Source organism: Anastrepha ludens, chromosome 6, assembly GCF_028408465.1.
Source record: "Anastrepha ludens isolate Willacy chromosome 6, idAnaLude1.1, whole genome shotgun sequence".
Classification (NCBI taxonomy): Eukaryota; Metazoa; Arthropoda; class Insecta; order Diptera; family Tephritidae; genus Anastrepha; species Anastrepha ludens.
The window spans coordinates 79,274,518-79,295,990 of record NC_071502.1 but is presented as its reverse complement, the minus strand read 5'-3'; the positions used below and the strand labels follow the sequence as shown (position 1 = coordinate 79,295,990).

Below are 21,473 nucleotides of genomic sequence, written 5' to 3'. Positions count from 1 at the left end.
TAAAAATAATTTTGTTTGATTTTTTTCTGATTGGTTGTTTTGATTTTATTAAACGAGGCATTGCAACGGATGCCGGGTATTGTAATATTAAGGTTATTAATAGAAAATTATTTTCTATGAAATTATTGTTTGTAATTCTTTAGGGCGGGTCGATTTAAAAATCGCTCATTGCTCTGTGAAAATCGTATTCTAGGGATCAAAATAAGAAACTTTGCCGAAGGAACCATACCTCTAAAACGAATTCTGATGTAACCCAATTTGGGTCGAACAAAAAATCCCACTTTGACCCATTTAGAGTGCTCCAATCAAGTCCAAATGTATGACCGACCCCCACTAACTTTGGACGGCGGATCCACCCATGCCAGTGGCATAAAACTCCCCTAGAACTCCCCTGGGGGGTTCCTCATACAATAATTTCAAAATATCACCATTTTTGGCCTTTATATGAGAAAAGAAACTAAAAAGTTCGACCCAAATTGGGGGACATCAGAATTCGTTTTAGAGGTATGCTTCCTTCGGCAAAGTTTCTTATTTTGATCCCTAGAATATGATTTTCACAGAGCAATGGGCGATTTTTTTGGCTCCCCACAAATCGACCCGGCCTAATACATATCCTAAATCCCTCAAAACTACTCCTACGCGAGCGGGGCCGCGGGTTAAAGCTAGTATTATAATATATTTAGAATAGAAATTAATTAAAATTGTCGAAGAATATTTTTTTCAGTTGTTATAAATTAACCTTAAGCCAGAATGAAGAGAATTATGTCTCACATACGAGCAAATATTGAATAACTCGAGCTAAAATAGGTTAATATAAAAGGCTGTTTTGTATGCACATACATATGTACCTATGCATGAATGTATTAGCTATTGGTATGTATGTATGTTCCACTGTAAATAAGTCGTGAGTAAAGATATCTCGTTTAACGGGTTTGAATTCGCATTTTGAGATTATTCGTACCCACCCAGTTCGCATCCCGAGCGTTCAAGGCATTTTCATTCATTGACAGCGTCATTATTTAACTTGTTAGCAACATTTTAGGGGATGAAAATTAGTTGATAAAATCTGAATACATTTGATTTTAGTTTTGCATGGGACAGTTAATGAAATACATATTTATGTGAACAGCTACTTTAGAATTTTTTACCTCTATGGAATTAATAAATTTTGCAGTTCAACAAATGTATGGCTTTATCAATGCTCTGCACCGAGTGGATATAACCTGGCAAGAAAGACTGGTCATGGAAATGAGCGATCACGTATGACAGTGTTCTTAAAAATTACGTATTTATTATATACTCGAAAGGACATAAGGAGCATTCGATCTATCCTTGAACTTTTGAATTTCAGAATATGTTGTTACTTATTAATTTTTTTTATTTATGGCGTGTAGACATTTGAAGTGTGCCAAACGGTTTTGCAAAATTTCAATTTTTTGCAAGCTATTACTAATAAAATTTTTTAGTAATCTTTTTTCATGAATTTTTATCTCGAAATCTATTGATCCTAAAAAAAAAAAAATTTGTGAATAAAAACTGTAGGGAATAATTGCAGTTGATCAATACATTTTTGAAAATAACTAAATTTTAATTTTTTAAAAATACTTCAAATAATAATAAAAAAATGTTTCAAATAATTTTTAAAATATATTTCAAATAATTTTTTTTCTCGTTTTTTTACCTCAAACGCATAAACAAAAATTATAAAATCATATTGTTATTAAAGTTAGAAGTATCCTTTACCTAAAGGAATGCTAAAAGTACAGAAATTTTATGGGAGAAATTCAATTTTGAATGCTGGGCTATATGGGTCGCCTAACATGGCTTGCATGGCCCTGCCGCAGGCTATTGAACACAGTGCTTACAAAACAGTGTCAGCACGCAAAAAACGGATTTTCAACTTAAGCTAATAAGCGAAACGTATTTTATAAGGGTTATTGTGAGCTCTTTATTTTTTTTTATTTGCGACACTTTGATAAATGGCCCGGTTGTTGTCATGGTAGACCCGGTTATTTTCGGTTTCTGCTTTTAAGAAAATTAACGAAAGTCACAAGAGAAAATAGTTGCGGTCTTACAGAAAGAAAGATATGCACCGAAACTAAGTAAATAAGTAGGATATGACGAATTCGTCGTCCCTTATTTCTTAAATTATTGTCAGAAGACCAGGCATGGGAAGGACACATCAGAGAAAGTTGCTCGAACGCTTGAATTTGCAAAATAAATTAAAAACTGTGCAATACTTTTGAAAATAGTTCATAGAATATACAGTACAGAAACTTGTACGAAAACATACAGACCTCAAAATATAATAGTTTAATCGCCTGACTCAGATGGCTAATTTACTATTATGTGTTAACTCCTACTTAAGATCGGCATAGGTATAGACGTACACACATACATGTATATACAAAAAGCTCAGAATGATGGGAAGAGTGGATTTATTCATGTCTATCCATCCGCTATATTCGTGAAATATAATACAGTGCACTCGCGGTAACTCGAATAGCCGCTAAGTCGAACGACGTGCTAACTCGAACACATTTTTTCCCCTATTGACTTCTTTGTAACTCGAACAATAAAAAAGCGCTATAACTCGAACAAAAAACCAAATTTATTTGTACACACATTCTTTTCAAACATGTACATTTTGTACATAGATACATATGTAATATATTAGTATATGTATATAAATTATATGTATACTAGTGTATTGTCCATATGAATATTTCGGCGTTAATATCCCGTTAGTTTTCTGGGAACAACATCTTGCATTGACCAAATTGCTTTAAATTTGTCATTTGTAGTGTATCAGTGCATGTGAGTAATGGATCGTAAAAGGTTGAAGTGTTTAACATTAAAAGAGAGGGCTGAAGTCCTTAACAAAATTAAACGTGGATGTAGTGTTACTTCTCTAGCGAAGGAATATGGGGTAGCCAAGTCCACCATAAGTCTTATAAAAAAGAAAGATAAGGCAATTTATGGCTTGCACTAACGCTACCGGCAACCATAAGCTTAAACTTCTCGTTATTGACAAAGCAAGAAATCCTCGTGTTTTCAAAAATTTTAACTGTCCGGTGGAGTACAAAAATTCCAAATCAGCCTGGATGACTTCGGCGATTTTCAAAGACTGGTTTCATAATTCGTTCGTGCCGCAGGTAAAATCCAGATTCATTAAAACAATTTTTTTAACCAAGTTAAATGACTTTAATATTTAGGTAAGAAAAAATTTGAAAGATGGGGACTACCTGAGAAGGCTCTTCTTCTAATTGATAATGCCCCATCACATCCCAACGAAATCGAATTAAAGTCCGAGGATGGTTTAATTTTAACTATGTTTATGCCGCCGAATGTGACACCATTGATCCAGCCAATGGACCAAAATGTAATTCGTATAACGAAACTATACTACAGAAATTTTCTACTGGCTTCCATTTTCAACAATCGATCGAAAAATCGATATCGATGACTGTTTTTTTAACATAGCACACTCAATTGATAAGTCGAACAAATTCGATAAATCGAACAGCGCCTGTTTTAATTAGTTCGAGTTATCGCGAGTGCACTGTATATCGAAAAATTACCTGTGAGATAAGACATTTTCTGTGATGGAGTGTAAACAACTGCAGAAGTTATGACTCTTTGACTTCCATAACTTCTGTGAAAAAAGTCAAAAACTTATTATGTCCATTCCCGTCACAACCTATGTACACAATTTGAGAGAAATCAAAGACCATATTGCAGAAGCTTGTTAAGTTTAATTTGGAATGGAAACACGCCCACCAACCATGTAACGGTAATTTTTATAACTGTTATAACTAAAGCAAAAATTCTCAAGCTAGGCACAAATGATTCTATCATAAACCGAAGTACGCAAGTAAAATTACAAAAAATTTGGTGATTCCACACCCGCTTTAGGGTAAGTGCGTATTAGTGTATCTCGATAGCAACTTAATGACTCGTCCAAACTTGGTACACGTATAGTTCTTTTTCCCCACCTCATATAGTTCTTTTTCTAAGTTACAGTCTGCACGTCTGACATCTCATTGTCTCTAAGTTTGTTTGATTTTAAAAATTAAGAACCAGATTAAATTAAATTTTATTAAAATATTTGCGGGTATATAAAGTTCCATCCGGCCCGAATTTAGCCCTCCTTATGTATTTAAATAAGCTTTTTCGCAAAGTATTTGTAACCTACAAAAATATTAAATCGTTCAAATATAAACAAGTAATGCAGCAAAAACTATAGTTTTTTGGCGTCCGAAATTGAATGCTTGCAACTGTAAGTAAGTAATTTTTCTATGCCAAGGTTTTACTTCCATACATACATACATTAGTACTTGTTAGCATATGCATATGAACAGACAATTAGTAGAATAGTAAAGTGGGTCAAAACATAGATACGTATACATATACATATGTACATATAATACATACATACATACGCAGTTTTCAAACAAGTTCGCCATGTGAAAATCTCAAAAGTTTATTATACCCATACATTCATATTTAGAGCCAATTTTACTCCGACCAGAAGAAATGCACTGCCATAACTCAAAGAACTGAAATATTATATATATTTAGGCAGAGACGAGAAAAAAAAGAAAGCTTTGAGGTTTACAAATCTATCTAGATTACAATAAAAACAAAAATGTTGTTTAACAGTTTTTTAAAACATATTTTATAATCAAACCAGTCATGCTTTGAAACCAGATTTAAAAATTTGTAGAAGAGTTGAGCTGCATGGAAACTGTTCTTCAATATCGACTGTCTTCAATTGACATCCACAAAAAGAATAATAAAGTGAAACCATATTGAAAGAAAATCGTTCAAAATTAAACGAAGATGATGTCAAAGGCGAAAATAACAACACAGCAATTTTATTGTTTTGATCATGTCTACTTTTGCTCGCGCTCCGGACGCCCAGAAAGAGATACATTTGCGTTTATAAAATTAACAATTAAATACGCACGCAAGTATAAAAGACATATGTGTATGTGCAGGTATGTATGTGTATGCGAAAATTGGTTCCATAGTCGCAGGCGGGTGCAGTTAGAAGAGCACAAGTGGTAAAAAGGCATGATTCAAGAGAAATAAGAGAGTTAAAGAGATCAAACGCAAAACAAAACAGAAACTGGAAACACGAAATGTGAAGCAGAGAATATGAAATATGAAAAATACCTAAAAGAAATAGGAAGGCGCGAAAACTGATACATATACAAATTATTCAAAACAACAAGAGAGTCGAAAAAAGTAGTGAGAAGCAATGTTCAAGAGGTAATAAGCAGCCAATATCGAAGACTAAACTTAATGACAAAAGTCAAAAAGCTACCCAACCTATATTATGTTCGCGATTTCTCAGACATAAATCTAGATATGCATGTGTATGTATGTATGAATGTGTATGTGCATGTATGTAAGTACACATGAAAACCAATGGCAACCACTTTTGTTAGTCAGTTGGTTGTTGTGTTTCTTGATATTTCGCCGTCTCTTGACTTGTTTTTCATGATAGCATTGTTGTTTTTTTTTTGTTATTCATTTGTTGCTCATCGAAGCATTCGACCGGTTCTTTGCGCATTTACTATTGATACTCGTATGCGTGTATTATGTATGTATGTATGCGTGAAAGTTTCCTGCGTTTGTTATTTTTTTGTTATCAAAATGTGTAACAATGTCTATTAGTATATCCACACACACACACACACTGCTATTGGTGTTAGCAACAAATAAATTAACCAAGCAACAACAGCTGCAGTCAACAGGCAACGAGTTCTTTCGCCCCATCACAAAAACAAGCAGCAGCAACAAAGTCTTTCCTAAATAAAAGCGAATTGATGGATAAAACCACTGTAGGCCATCTCCCAAACATACAAGTAACCATTTTCTTATGTGTATGCAATTATACATACGCATATATATGTGAGTAAAGTGCCAGCGCCGAGATATGTACATATGTATGTAAATGTTTATAGTCAAGTACACACATACATATGTATATGAATATAACTATATGCATATACATCTATGTGCATATGGCTGTCTGTGTCCACTTTGGCTTTCATTGTATGAGTAACTATGAAGTCATAGTGAGACATTGCTGATTTTGTGGTCACGCTTTCGTTGCTGACGTTCTATGTTGTAAGCTTTTTAGGAGCCACCTAGGGCGAGTGGCGGCGATTTAGCAGTCTGGCGGGCTAACGTGCTAGCGTAGGCGTCAGCATTGCAGTTCTCCAGCGCGTACACACTACCGAAATTCTGATAAATATGTGTGTATGAGTGGCGTACAACTTAAATTAGACATTTTTTTTTCTTTTTTAAATAATAAAATTAAAAGCACGTTTTACTTTTCCTATAGATACTGAATGGTAGAAAAGCCAACCGTAACTAGGCAAGGCTACCCGAAAATTATTCCGCAGATTTTCCGTTTAAGTGCCTTCAAAAAAATAAATGTTCTCATGAAAACAAGCGGAATGTTCAGCACTTTGCATATATGTATGTATAAGTAAATGTACATATATGTACATATGTATATACTTTCTGGGTCTCAAGCATACATTTTCTGTGTTTAAAGGCAGCGTTAAAATCTGTCTTAATAAAGTTTGGTAAAAATATTAAATTTTTTTCTCAAAAATCAAGAGGATTGTCCTCTTTTTTCTAATATAGGAACGATAAGATTGTTGTATTATCTATTTTATTAATTTATTTATGTAAATTATTATTTTTTTTTTTTGCTGTCACGCAAAGGGCCGGAACAAAAGCTTGCCAATGTGTCGATTTTTGGCTTTTGCCTTGATGTGGGACCATGTTAGGTAAATTTATGATTTTTTTTTTTTTTTTTTTTTTTATTATTTCAATTTTCCTTTGATAGCACCGCCTTTTGTGGTAAAAACTTTTTTTTAGAGACAGAAATATGTACAATATATAGATAGTTTTGTATATAAATCAAGGCACATTGAACAGGTAGTATGATAGAAGTAGATCAGCTGATTTGCTTTTTTTTAATTGTCAAAATTTGTTAAAATTACTCTAAATTTTTAATTTTTGCTAATGGCATTTGATCAAAATCAAAAATAAAATATATGCTTTGTTGTTTAATTTTTTTTTTTTGTGCTCTACTGTCAAATCTTCTGTCTTGAATTTATTTTTTATACACTTTTTACCCAAGTTTTGTAGATCATTGCAAGCATTTTATATCAAATTCTCTATAACTCTACAACAGGAAAATATATTTTTCTGCGCAGCAACAAATAACAGCCTTATTATAAAAAGAGCATATCTCTGGTTACTATAACGTTTTTCCGCATTTATTTCAGAATAACATTAATGATAATTTTCGGAATATTTTTGATTTTCAGTGATGTCTAATGAGCACGCATACATACGTACATATGTATATGCATTTGAGCAGTTTGATTTTTAACTTACCTATTTGTCTGTTGCTTATCCTTTCGTTAACAGACACAACCACCACCAATGTTGATGTAAAGAAAATATAGCAAAATGGAATTTAATTCAACGGCCTTTAGGGTGGCAGGATATAGAGTGTTAGAGGGGTTGTCTGTTCTTCGTATTGCCGTACACGATTTACGTATTGTCGGTAGATATTACTGTTGCTCGATTCAATGGAAATAATAGAAAATTACAAATCAGACACTTTCTGTGTTTGTTGTTTTTTGTGTTTTTTTTCAAGGCCTGCTTTCGGGCGCACTAGCTGGTATCACTTTAATATAAAATTAATTCGTTTTATTAAAACTATTGATTTATCGCAACAAATTTTGTTCTAACCTTTTGGCATGCAAAAATTTAGTAAAATTTGTGTTCCTTTTTCGTTAGCAACGCACACTTTCACACTTACTTCGTAATATAATTAACTGCCTCTTTCACTTTAGGTTCACTAAGAAAATTGAATTTGTTTTTCAATTCCTACGAAAATTATGATATAAATAAAAGCATTACATACATACATATATTACATACGTACGTACACAATCGTGCCCACGGAGGTATGTATTTAAGCAAAAACATTAAATTTCCATACATTTTAGCATAAGAAATATAAAACAATATAGCGCATATGTACATATATATTACATATACATATAGGTATATACCCAAAACCACGGATATATGTACATATGCGCATACATGTATGTATGTATCACTGAAAATTCATTCAGTTTTATTTTTCACGTATGTATGTAGCTGTTTGTATTCTTGAAAAAATATTTAGCGTAGAGCACCAAAGAATCTTACGGATATAAAATTCTAAAACACTAGTGAACGATACGAACAAGAGACTCGAACTGACTCAAATTGACTTTCTGTTGGCATCGATGCAACGGCAAATACACAAACGGGTGGTGGCGCAAGCACACTCTCTCTTCTCAAAATTCTCTTCAATTGGTTGATTTGCCAGGGCGTCGGTTGAAAATTATTGATAAACATTTTATGAAGGCATAGTTGATTTCACTTTGGCTTTAAATTAAAAATATTTTGACTCACATATAAGGATTTTTCAAAAATCTTCATACTCATACACGAGCCCTAGCTCATTTTTAAATTTAAGAATAATAATTCAAAAAGTAATGTTTTTGCGCTTATAAATCTCAAATACTTAATACTCTTTTATTAAATGCGACTCTGTTACTCACAATGACACAACACTGTACGAATTGTTTAAAAAATAGTACACACGTACTCTCTTAAGGTAAGATTTTATTTTGTTAAGCATTGATTGCGACATTTATATTATATATAACTCTATTCAATACAAGGGAGAAAAACTCCAGCGCGCGTAGCCAACACACACACCGATATATTACTACAAGATTTCTCTGTTCAGCAATAATACCTATTTATTTCCCTTTACTTTTAATATTTTTCGGTAATACTCAGACCTTGTATTTTATATTGATTCGGGTTCTGACCCCGAACCCCCACCCCCACCTTCAGTTTCGGTTTTTATTTTTACTTATGGTCGCTCATCTAATTGGAATTTCAATTGTCTCTTCGAATTGCCTGTCAAACGTTGCACTCAATCATATTCTCAAAAACAAACACTAGTCCACCTAACAGTAGCTTCTATTAAAAAAGAACTTTGGGAGCTACGTTGACTTTTCTTTGGAAAACAAACCATTTCGTCAAATCACAGAATTTTCCAATTCGGATCCATAAATTCATAGCGCCTTCACACACATTATGTTAAATTCCAAATAGCCTAATCTGTGGGGGAAACCCTAAAATTATTGGTGGAGCCACAACAAGAATGGCCCTGCAATCGCGGAATTGGTCTTCTGAACTTCACATAAAAGGTCCTATAGAGAATATTGGTCAAAATACTAAGGCCATCAATAAACTTATTGGACTTTGCCTTGGAAAAGGCATTTGAAATGAGATGGGGTACCTGCTGGTGGTAGCACAGGAAGACGGAGGCCTGCCTTGGGCTGGAACAAGTGGAGAAGGAATTTGCTTCGCTTGATGCTTCAAACGGGCGTCGATTAGTACAAAAAACTACTAGCACACTTTTTAAACTCAGTCAAAATCGCTTAAGCGGTAATCGTGTTATCCAGCGTCGGCGGGGCCACCTCCCAGGCAAGTCAGGAGACATCTCTTCGACTACACTAAACCTTTTTTGGTGTTTGGCCAAGGTCCTCCTTGTGGCGTGCGTCTTTATGTTGTTCCACGAATGGGGAGACCTACAGTTTTAAGCCGACCCCGAACAGATATTTTTTTATGAGGAGCTTTTTCATGGCAGAAATACATTCGGAGGTTTGCCATTGTCTGCCGAGAGGTGACCGCTATTAGAAAAAAAACTGCTTCTTCATTTTGGTGTTTCACGGAGATTTGATCCAACGTGCTCCGAAATCCGAATGGTAGTCACGCACCAACCCATTCGGTTACGGCGGCCAGACAGTTTAGACATTCATCACCTTCCTAAACTGCCAACTCGCGAATGCCGTCATCGGAACCACCAGAACGAAAAGCTTCAGAATCAAGCAGAACCGACCCCAAGATACTAACTACCTATTCACATGCCCTCTTAATCTTAAGCCCACTTATCTAACATCCATCTACCTTTTGATTCAACCCGTCGAAACAGAATTTTTCCTCGGTCCACCGTTGGTATGTTAGTAGTATACCAAAGCCATTGTTGGCACCAACCCATTCGGAAGTGCGCGGGTTCAAATGTCCGTGTATGAAACACCAAATGATAGAAAACGTTTTACTCGGAAGGCGGCAGATGGGGTTTGGAGTCTGCTTAAAACTGTAAGTCGCTCCATTTTGTGGATCAACAACAAGACGCACGCCCAAAAAGGGTGCAAGCGCCAATTATATATACATATTTACATGAACATACCAAAGCCATTACGTTCATAAACAAATACATAAATTAATTTCATATTCTCGAAAAGTCCGGATCTAAAAGTCTGGAAAAAATGTTCATCAAAGCCATAAATATTGAAAAAATCCACAGGATCTAGCAACTTTTATAATTAAAAACCGGGGAATTGGGATGAAGAATTTATGGACCTTTTCTAAGTTTTGTATACAAAATTAAAATTGGATTTATGTTAAGCAATGAGCTTTTATAAAAAAAAATTGTGGACATAAAAAGAAAAGCTGGTGAAAATACATAGGTATTATAGTTTTGGGGCAGATCCGAGATAGCTCAGAAATCAATATAGGTATACTATATTACTTCCACACCATATTATAACAAAAAAACTACTTTGGCTCCGGTATAGATTTTCTTCAAATCCGTTTGAACCACCTATTTTTTTTTAGAATGGTAACACAAATGACATGTCAAATGTGTTCATAATTTACTTAAAGGTTTGACATTTACGAAATGGGACGCTATACGCTTGAACAAAATTGGGAAATATTGAAAACCTATTTCCAAAGTGGTGAGTCTTGTTGTTGTAGCAGTATCTTCGCCCTGTCAGTGTAGTGTAATTACCGGTCGTCTTCATCTAACGGTAGGCCCAGAAAACTGGCTGTTTCGACGGGTTGGGTCCAGAGGGAGAGGGGTGTTAGATGAGTGGGTTTATTGGGGCATGTGAAAAGGTGGTTAGTGTCGTGCGGGATGCCTTCACATGCTGGACATATGTTTAGTATGTCGGGGTCGATTCTGGATAGGTAGGAGTTTAACCTGCTACAGTATCCAGAACGTAATTGTACCAAGATTACGCGGGGCTCTCGGGGAAGCTGGAGCTCTTCATCTGCGATGGGTGGTGGTTGGACTCCGATAACGGCATTCGGGGGTCGGGAGCTTAGGAATGTGGTAAGGGTCTCCCGATGGATGTCGTTAATGGTCTGTCTGTATACTGTCTGATCCTGGAGTGGTCTGTCTGTTTTGTCCAGGATCTCGTCCACGTAGTTGAGGAAGTGTCTCCTGATGTGCCTGGGAGGTGGCTCGGGCTCGAGCAGGTGTCTGCATGGGTGAGGCCTGCGGTGACACCCTAGCAGAAACTGCTTGCCGAGCATTTTGTTGTGCTCCTTAACTGGGAGCATGTTAGCCTCATCGTGTAGGTGTTGAATTGGGGACATCAGGAGACATCCTGTCGCGGTCCTAATGACAGTATTCTGGCAGGTCTGTAGCTTCGTCCACTGCGTATCACTGGTTCCAGGCGACCAGACAGGCGCGGCATAGTTGAGAACCGGTCGACCTATTGCTTTGAAAGTCGACAGCAACATTTCTTTGTCTTTGCCCCAAGTGCTGCCGGCGAGCGACTTGAGGACCTTGTTGCGATTCTGTACTCTCGTTGCAATAGCGGTTGTGTGCGCTGAGAAGGTGAGCAAGCTGTCAAAGGTGACTCCCAAAATTCTGGGGTTGTTAACCGTCGGTATTGGGGTATCATCGACGTGCACCTGAAGTTGCAGCTTGACCTCCTTTGTCCAGGTTGTAAAAAGGGTCGCCGTGGATTTAGTGGGAGAAAGTTTTAAGTTTCTCGCAGTGAAGAAGCGAGGAAGGCGGACGAGGTAGTCGTTTACCTTAGAGCATAGGCCATCAATGTCATTACCCGACGCCATTATCGTGCAGTCGTCGGCGTATGAGACCAGTGAGACTCCCTCTGGTGGCTGGGGGAGTTTCGAAATATAGAAATTAAAAAGCAAGGGTGAAAGGACACCACCCGGTACTCCTTGCTTTATTTTTCTCTGTTTGGAGGTTTGCTCTCGAAATATCACTGACGAGTGACGACCACTCAGGTAGTTCGCGGTCCACCTCTTCAGCCCTGGCGGGAGTGTCGACTGTAAAATGTCATCTAGTAGCGTGGCGTGGCTGACTGTATCGAAAGCCTTTTGTAAGTCCAACGCTACTAGGACAGTCCTCTCGCAGGGGCGGTTTTGGTTTAGTCCGCGGTTTACCTGGGTGTTTATGACGGTGAGTGCGGTGGTGGTGCTGTGCACTCTACGGAAACCATGCTGGTGTGGGGCTGGAGTCAGGTGTTGTGTGGTGAGTCTTCTTCTTCTTCCGCGGTTATAGTAAATGGCGAGCATTACCGTGACATGCTCAACGAGTTTTTGTTTCCAAAAATTGAAGAGGATGACGTGGACGACATTTGGTTTCAACAGAACGGTGCAACTTGTCACACTGCCAAGTTACACTCGAACTTTTGGCTACCGTTTTTGAAAACCGAATAATCAGCCGAAATTCCGATATCAATTGGCCGCCTCGGAGCTGTAATTTAAGCCCGTTGGACTATTTTTTGTGGGGAGCCGTTAAGGACAAATGCTATGCGAACCATCCAGAGACGATTGATGCTTTAAAACACGCAATCGAAGTTGCCATTCATGAAATTGGAGCCCAAACAATCGAAAATGTGCTTAAAAATTGGGTTGATCGAATGGCCTACTGTAAAGCCAGTGTGGCAGTCATTTGAACGATATTATTTTTCTTTCATAAATGACAATGTTCAATAGGCCGGGTCGATTTGTCGAACTTTTTAGTTTCTTTTCTCATGTAAAGGCCAAAAATGGTGATATTTTGAAATGATTGTATGGGGAACCCCCCAGGGAAGTTCCAGGGGGTGTGCCACTGGCATGGGTGGATCGGCCGTCCAAAGTTAGTGGGGTGTCGGTCATACATTTGAACTCGATTGGAGCACTCTAAATGGGTCAAAGTGGGATTTTTCGTTCGACCCAAATTGGGGGACATCAGAATTCGTTTTAGAGGCATGGTTCCTTCGGCAAAGCTTCTTATTTTGATCCCTAGAATACGATTTTCACAGAGCAATGAGCGATTTTTAAATCGACCCGCCCTAATGTTCAATCTTCAAAATAAAAAAAAAATTTTTTTAAATATTGATTAGTTTTTTTTTTTAGCCGATTCAAAAAACAAATTTTACATGGGCCACCCTATACCTGTACAAGTATTTTATATTCATTGACCCCGGTAAAAATGCCCGCTTAAAATTTTCGCGACACATTTTGACCGTCTAATTGCCTTTTTAGCGATGCTTAACTATTGCTGTCTTTATTACTGGTCAAAAATACTTATTTAAGTAGGAGTTAGAAGGTTAAAATCTACTACCAAAATTCTACCAGTCTGAAAACAGAAATTTCATTTGAAATCGCACTTAATTGCACTTTCGGCCAAAAAGTTTAAGCTTCAATGCCGCATGAAAAAAGAAAAAATCGACCCTCTGGACTAGTACTGCCTTCGACAAAGTGGGCCTGATAGACACGCTCTTTCATATTCATTAGCGTTTGCTCGTGTTGAGTAAACACTGTTGGACAATATATTGGGAATGTTTTTTTTTTGTTTTTCTTTTCAATGATCCATAAAAAAGGGTGTAGCGAATGTAATTGAGTTATGTTCATTTGATTTCATTTGTAGAAACATAACTTATCTTATCTTACATCTCCAAACGAGTTTCTAAATCCAAAGATATGGGAACAGACTAAAACGACACATTATTGTTTTTTCTTTCATGCAATTTTTTTGTTTCGTTTTTTTGTTTTTATTTTACAACTAATTTAATATTTTTTTCACAATTTTCGTTTTTAAATTATTTTAACTTTTTTTCGCTTTAATTTTTTATAGCCATACATAGTCATTTTATAAAGGAAATAAGACGAGTTAAACATTTCAAATATTAAATCGAATTAATTTCGTTTACAATTCCAGTCAAAATTGTACAATATCATGCATAACTAAAATGCAAGAAATTAACCAACTGTGCATGCATCTAATTAATTTGAGAGAAGATCGTGAACAAACAAAACGGAAATAAATGAGTTAAGTTGCTTATTATAAAATATAAAAAATTAAGTCATAGTGACGACGTGAGGGCGTGACGAAGAACGAACATAAACTCTTAGACGCCTATTCAAAACGGAAGCTCGGAAGGCAATAAAACAAAAATCGACCAATTAGTTCCGTTTGTTAACTAGCCCTCGGAGAGCTGAAATTACAGTTAATCATTCGCCGTTCGCTAATCAGTCTAGAGCAATTTCGAGGTATTAAGAGTTTATTATTAAGAACATGACTAATCGGAAATGAATGTAAATACTCGCTGAAAGACTAAAATTTAGAGGCCTATTATAAATACATATTATGTATGTATATTTAAAACAAAGGATCCGAAAACATACGTATGAGACAAGAGATATTACCATGATATCCGAAAAAACAAGAAACCAAAACGCGAATTTGCTTCTAGATAAGTCTTTAATGTTCAGCTAAGGTTCTGAGTAATAGAATTTTTTTCAAATTTGAAAAAAATATTACATCTAAATTGAAAGCTACAACAAACATATTAGACAATCGCCAAATAACTAATAATTTATGCGTTTAATAATATCACATCCAAGATCGCTTTTGAATAATTTCACACAAAAGTAAAAGTAGTCTTTCACTATTCTACTATATGGTCCTTTCCCTTTTAAAATTCTAAATTAGTTATACTTAAGTTAATTTTTATTTCCTTTTTGATTTAGCATCACATGCGACAACTGTAATTTCAACCTAATTGTAAAGCAACCCCCAAGAAATTATCTAAAAAAGTCCAGAATCTCACAGCATTAATTTCACATAAAATGCCTTGAAATTGGATAGACACTTAATGATACATTGACAGGGTACTATACTTTTATATGCATACTGTTTCTTGCTGCATGAATTTCGAGTTTTTGGAATATGGTCAATATTTTTCCGCCTTTTATGCGTAACTACTCTACTGCCGTTGAGCTGCTCTGCCTTTACCTATGTGTTGGCATTATTTTGCTTGCAAAACTCTTTGTAAGCTTTTTCAGTCTCCTCGTCCATTTCGGGATCCAAATCAACATCGAGATCAGCGTCTTCATCTGTAGAACCACTACCCGGCATAGCCGCTGCCCCGTCTGCTAAAAAGTCAGTTTCTTCTGCTGTAAGTTCACGCCCATCCGGTCCATAAAAGATAGGCTCATCACTCATGCGCAACGGTTCGGGAGTTTTCGCCGCCGCTGTAGCCGCAGCCTCAACCTCTGCAGTTGGCGAATTCACTTTTCGACCCCAGTTGTTCTTCTGCAACGATATAACATTTGCCGCCAGCGGATATTTTCCCGGCCACTTAACATTCACAGCGTCTAAACGTTCTATAATTTCACGCATTTCAGTGGGACAGTCCGCAGTCAGATCATAGCCCGCCAATTTCAGTGTTAAGCAAATGCAACGGACATTGTCTGAGGACTCCTTCGACAGCAATTGCTTAAGTGAATACACTATATTTTCAGCAATTAGGTGGATACGAGTGTCATCACCGCGCAACTGCATATACAATTCGGCGAGGAAGAGAGCTGTTTCACGCACTTTTTGTTGCTGGTTACTCTGCATATACTGCAAAACCTCCTGCTGGTGGTAGTCCAGCTTACACTTGAGCAGCGTGTGGAAAAGCGAGTCTTTCTTTAAGTTGAGCATGTGCAAAAGGTTGTAGAGCTTGGCGCCCATGTAGCGGAAGTTGGGATTCTGTATAGATTCATTAAAAATGTCTTCCATGGCATTCGAGAGTACATATTGGTTATTCTCCATTCCCTCAAATATGGTAAGAAACCGCGTGGCAATTGTGTCAAATTGGCCAGGATTTTGATTAAGACATTGAATGACGGTCTGCAAATAGTCAAGTGCAATCATTTCCACATCTGACCCGGTATTACCACTGCCGGCAGTTGAACTGGATGCACCGGCATTATTGTGTCGTTGGTAGCGGCCTTGTCCACCGTGATGCTGATTATGATGATGTTGCGACTGTTGATTATTATGATGCTTGTTATGTCTGGGATGGTGTTGATGTTGATGCTGTTGATGTTGTTGTTGTTGTTGGTTGTAATAATTATTGGCAGTATTTTTACTCCCACTACTGCTGGCACCAGCTCCTATCTTCAAGCGCTCCTGCACAGACGCAGTCAGTGAGGTGATTTGTTGACCGTATTGTTGCTGATTATGGCTAAGATTATGATTATGTTGGTAACCATTTGAGTAGCGTTGTAGACGCGCCGGTTGCTGCTGATATTGTTGATAGTTTTGCTGATTGTACTGTTGTTGATGACGTTCTAACCGCTCTTGAGCTCCAACCGCCGAGTTGCTACCGCTGCCACCGAAGCGCGGCACGAACTCTTTAGCGTACGGTGACAGTTTTGATGGCGACACGGTGCGTACATAAGCGTCAGTGGGATTCGCAGTTAGCGAATGCGACGTAGCGCCGTGTGTTGGTGTATTGCTGGCCGACTTTGGCTTTCGCAATGGTGTATAATCTTCATCCTCAGTAAATGGGGCACGACCCGGAGTTATATCCATAATATTTTATTTATGTCTTGGTGTTTAAAATATTAAGGTGGCTTACTCTAATATTCTATGGTTTATTCCTATGATTCGTTTAAACTTTGCAATTCGGTTCGTTGTAAAATTCCTGAAAACAAAACAAATGTATAAAGTGGTAAAATACATTGCATAAATTTAACAAAACAAATTAAATAAATATAATTTACAAATATTGCAAAAGCTACCCTTTTATTAAAAACGGACAGCATTCCTCATAATTTTTCAGCATTCTAGCTGAAATGATCGGTCGGATTTAAATTCGAGCAACAGGACTGCCTGTTGGGGAGATTAAATCAAGGAATATAACATCTTTCTGTTAAGTGATTGTGCAGTGTGGAAGGAATAGAGGGTTCCTAACTGCGGAAGGTAGCGGTAGCCGAGAGAAAGGGGTGTCAAATTAGCGAGTTTAAGTGGGCCTGTGAAGTGATGGTTCGTGTAGTGTTGGGTGTACCCGCACATGCTGCACATATGCTAAATATGTGTAGTTCAATTCTAGATAAGTAGGAGTTCTCTGCAACATCCAGGAGTCTTCTACAATATCCCGAATGTAGTTGTGATAAAACTATTTCGTCTCTCTACTACTCATCCAAAGAAGTAACAGTTTAGACAGCGATATCGCATTCTGGTAAGAACAGAGCAGTGGTAGAGGAAATGTTCAACGCTCTCCACCGCCTCGTTCCAGCAGCTGCGACAAAAAATATTTCAGGGAAACACCATAAATTTTCATTAGGCAGTGCCACCGGTGACGATACCAATCACCGACCAAATGGCGACATTTAAGACAGCCAAAATACTGTTATCGAGGCATATAATGTCCAGCAAGCAATTCCTGCTGGGATGTTACCACAGGAACCAGGTACTTAACGGGGGCTGAACCACACCCAAGCGCGTTAAGAGGCATCTTGTTGTTGTTGCATCTGCAAGCATCTCTTCGACTTCACTGACGAGATCCAAAACCTAATATAACATCCACCGCACCCAGTACAGAGAGAGGCCATAAACTGCATTTATCGCGAGTCCCTTACCACCTTCGGCTGTAATCAGGACAGCTACGGGATGCGTTGACCCCAAGACAACCGGTGACTACATAGCACTGACAGGGTTTAGTAAACTGCTACAACACAACAACTCGAGTCATCTTGCCACAATTACGTTCAAGATATTGTAGCAGGTTAAGCTTCTACCTATCCAAAATCGGCCCGATATTTCGATATCTTCGCCCTGGTTGTTGTTGTTGTTGTTTTAACCTGTCTAGTGAACAGTATATGTTCGCCCTGGTTCTTCCCATCTGTCACCTTGGCAATTAATCTTCTTATGCTGTATGAGATCTTTGTTCTAGCATTCTATTGGATTTTCGTCGACCTTATAAGTCGTCAGTAAATCATTTAGCTGTTGCTGCAAGAATTTCCTGACAAAACTTGCGTTTTTGCTTTACGAAATCCAATTCAGACTGCGCTTGGAAAGGTTTTAATTCGTACAGATACAGTTAAGAATGTCAGAGTGTGTTTTCATACGTGACAGTTTGAAAAATTGTTGCAATCACGTTTTGCCATTCTGTACCCAAAAAAAAGTGCGAAGAAAAATTTTATGCGCAGTGAAAGTTCATTTTGAGGGAAAATTGGAAGTTTCTACTACATGGATTTTTACTTGTAAGAATTCGAATGATTGAAAAGTAATGAGCCTTATTTTTTTAAGCAGTTTTATTAAACCTTTTGACTTATACAACTAATATTCTTCACAATAGGACCCTTGAGCGTCAATACACCGCTGGTAGCGGTTCTTCCACTGCAGGAAACATTTTTTAAACTCATCCGCCGGAATCGCATTCAGTTCGGCTGTCACAGATTTTTGGATCGCCTCGATGGAGTCGAAACGCCTTCCCTTCAGCTTTCTTTTCAGGCGCGGGAACATGAAAAAGTCCGTAGGGGGCAGGTCTGGGCTGTAGGGAGGGTGGGGAAACACCGGAGCCCCCATTGTGGCCAATGCAGAGATGCAGAGGAACGCGGTGTGCGCCGGCGCATTGTCGGGATGGAGGGTCCAATTGTTGACGAGGTCGGGCCGAACCCGGGCTACGCGGTTTTTCAGCCGAAGGAGCACTTCTTTGTAAAATGCCGCGTTTACAGTGCTTCCTGGAGGTATAAACTCCTTGTGGACGATGCCTCGAGAGTCGAAAAAGATGATCAGCATGGCCATCGCCACTGCAAAATCCTAACACACTTTTAAAACAGCTTACACGCGCGGAGCGATGTTGACTGCACCGCTGTTGCCAGCGAACTGGGACCGGTTTCTAGTGGAAGGGGAAGGTCCAACGATCATTTTCCTCCACCAGCCGATTCGGTTGACCGCTTGGCAGACGCTCCACGCGGGAAGGCTCATTACTTTTCAATCAAACCCTGTAAGGTTAAATTAGTTTTTCTGTGACTTATGAAGTACATTTCTCGGAAGGTATCCGTTTAAAGGACACCATGCTTTGCTTATGCGAGGAATGTCAAGTTTACATCGTTTACATATCTTTGATGGTGTTGTACAATTTGGCAGATTCTTATAAGCCGCATAAAATTTCCTTTTGCTGTATTTGGATTTGTGTTTTGTTATTTTTGTTGGGTTCAGGATTGTATGTAATTATACATAATAAGCATATACATACTTATAATAAAAGTAAAGACGGAGGAAAAGGACGTCGAGCTAAAGCAACAGTTTTACCGTAAATGGATCAAGCGTGGTGGCCATCTCATAGTTGGAGAAAACTTTTCAGATTATGTCCGTCAAATAGAATACAAGGAGTTATGTGCTTATTTAGGAAGTCTCAAACGGAACAACCAGTAGTTATATTTCAGCTTAGAATGCATTAGTTAAATGAAGAATAATAGTTTATTTAAACTAAAAGCTACCGGCTAGATTTTAGAAAAAATAATGATAAAATCTTATAAAAGAGTAGGTAGAAGACCAAAGACAGAAGATAGAAGTATTAGCACATCTCGTTCGATACGTACAGGGTGTTTTTTTAGCTGTATGTGAACTATCAAGAATGACAAACTGTGTTGACATTACTGTTTATTAAGGTTTGGCAAGTCATCATGTCGTTTAACGCCAGAATAACGTTTTCAATTTGTGGAAATTTACTTTGAACAAAATAAAAATAAATCTGTTAGCGACATTCATAGAGCATAGGCCGGTCATCGGTCTTTATTTCTCTCGAAATAAGCACTGTTGAGCATTGCTGACTGAATGATTGTTTACAAATATTTTTATTCACGGATTATTCCGTCGAATGGACCATATAACTCGTAGTCGCGGCGGACATATACAAAAAATAAATTCCGCACATCATATTCAAAAAATAAATTTCATGAAATTATCTACCAGATTAAAATAAAACAAATTATTTCCAACAGTTTTTCTGTTTTATATTATAATTTTAAGTTCTTAAAAAAACTTGTGTCGAAATATAAAAGATTTCCACGAGTCGCATTCAAAACCCTCGAAATAATACAAGCCAAAATATATCAATTCGAAAAAAAAATGTTGAAACAAATGAATTGATAGATTTTTTAACAATTTTTTAAAGGTCAATACTTAATAACTCGTCTTTATCTTAAAATCTTGTATATTCAATTATAGCTTATTTTAAAACTAATTTCTTATATATATTTAATTTTGGTAATGCCCGCAAAATATCATAAATACTTTTCATTAATTAATTGATAGCCGAGGTCACATCATATTTAAAACCCAATGCTATAAATTTTAACACCGTCGCTCATTCCGCATTTCACTCCACTCTCACATCATATTTTTCTACACGTCGACGCCTTTAATGCTTCTCGCCGATATCACTTTTTGCCGCTAAACAAAAATTATATGTCATACCTGCAAAGTCCTATTCACATAACTTTCGAAAATGTTATTTAACTTCCTCCAATTCTATATTTCATTGGCTGTTTCTGCCTCTTCGGCTTTTCGTCAACTTTTCTTTGCTATTTCAATGACGACCAACAGACACGCTGGCGGTCAGACGGGTGCACTCATTTTTTGTTTTCTTCGTTCCTTTTTTTCAAATTTCTGATCTACTCATGCCTTTTCACTTTTCCCTTTTAATTAATGCCTTGTGGACAGATTTAGATTGCGTTGTCAAATTTTAAATTTCACCCATGACCAACTAATTTAATAATTTTCTAAACTCAAAATATTTATATAATTTTATGTATACAAGTACACCATCAACAATTATTCAACATGATTTAATGGAAGATTTTTATCACCTCGAAACTATGTATAATATACTACCAGAAAAACCACTTCATCGGCTTTCCCTTTCCGAGTTTCCCATGTCTTACATTCGTTTTTGCTAGTTTTTCCATCCACGTTTGTACGATCACGGCGTGTGGAAATAAAACAAAAAAACTATGCTGATCCCTTACAAGACTTTAATTAAAGCTACTTACCTATTTTTCCACGAATAAATCTTGAAAAATTGTTTAATTTATTCCTAAGTTTTCACGAAATATTAAATTGCTCAAGCTACAACGCACTATCAATTCGCCAACGACACTTCGCAAAGAAACAGAAAACAGACATGAGACAAAACTGCTTCTTCTTTCTTTGCAAGTGGTTCACTTTTACAATAGTTGTGTTCACGTTCTTTTCCAATAACTTGCCAGCAGTTAGTCTC

The 21,473-nt window shown here is 37.2% G+C and overlaps 2 protein-coding genes across 9 annotated transcripts in view; both read right to left on the bottom strand.

Moving 5' to 3' along the window:
- LOC128868038 (protein 4.1 homolog) overlaps positions 1–8,319 on the bottom strand; it is a 117,312-nt gene extending 108,993 nt beyond the window's left edge. For 2 of the 8 annotated variants that reach the window (XM_054109761.1, XM_054109759.1), the window contains exons 1-2: positions 8,254–8,319; positions 7,426–7,923 (exon numbers count right to left, since the gene is read on the bottom strand). The gene's annotated coding sequence lies outside the window, so the exon portion shown is untranslated. The remainder of the gene's footprint in view (positions 1–7,425; positions 7,924–8,253) is intronic. The other 6 variants (XM_054109753.1, XM_054109755.1, XM_054109757.1 and 3 more) reach the window with 6 other exon arrangements.
- Positions 8,320–13,939: 5,620 nt separating this feature from the next.
- On the bottom strand, positions 13,940–21,391 carry LOC128866692 (polyadenylate-binding protein-interacting protein 1). Its single transcript, XM_054107598.1, has 2 exons — positions 21,247–21,391; positions 13,940–16,889 (listed from the first exon to the last, which is right to left on the bottom strand). The coding sequence occupies exon 2, from the start codon at positions 16,775–16,777 to the stop codon at positions 15,209–15,211; it is 1,569 nt and encodes a 522-aa protein (XP_053963573.1). The 5' UTR covers positions 16,778–16,889; positions 21,247–21,391; the 3' UTR covers positions 13,940–15,208.
- Between the last annotated feature and the right edge of the window lie 82 nt (positions 21,392–21,473).

Coding starts and splice junctions, on each gene's coding strand:
- LOC128866692 (XM_054107598.1), bottom strand. CDS start 16,777: ATGGATATAACTCCGGGTCGTGCCCCATTTACTGAGGATGAAGATTAT.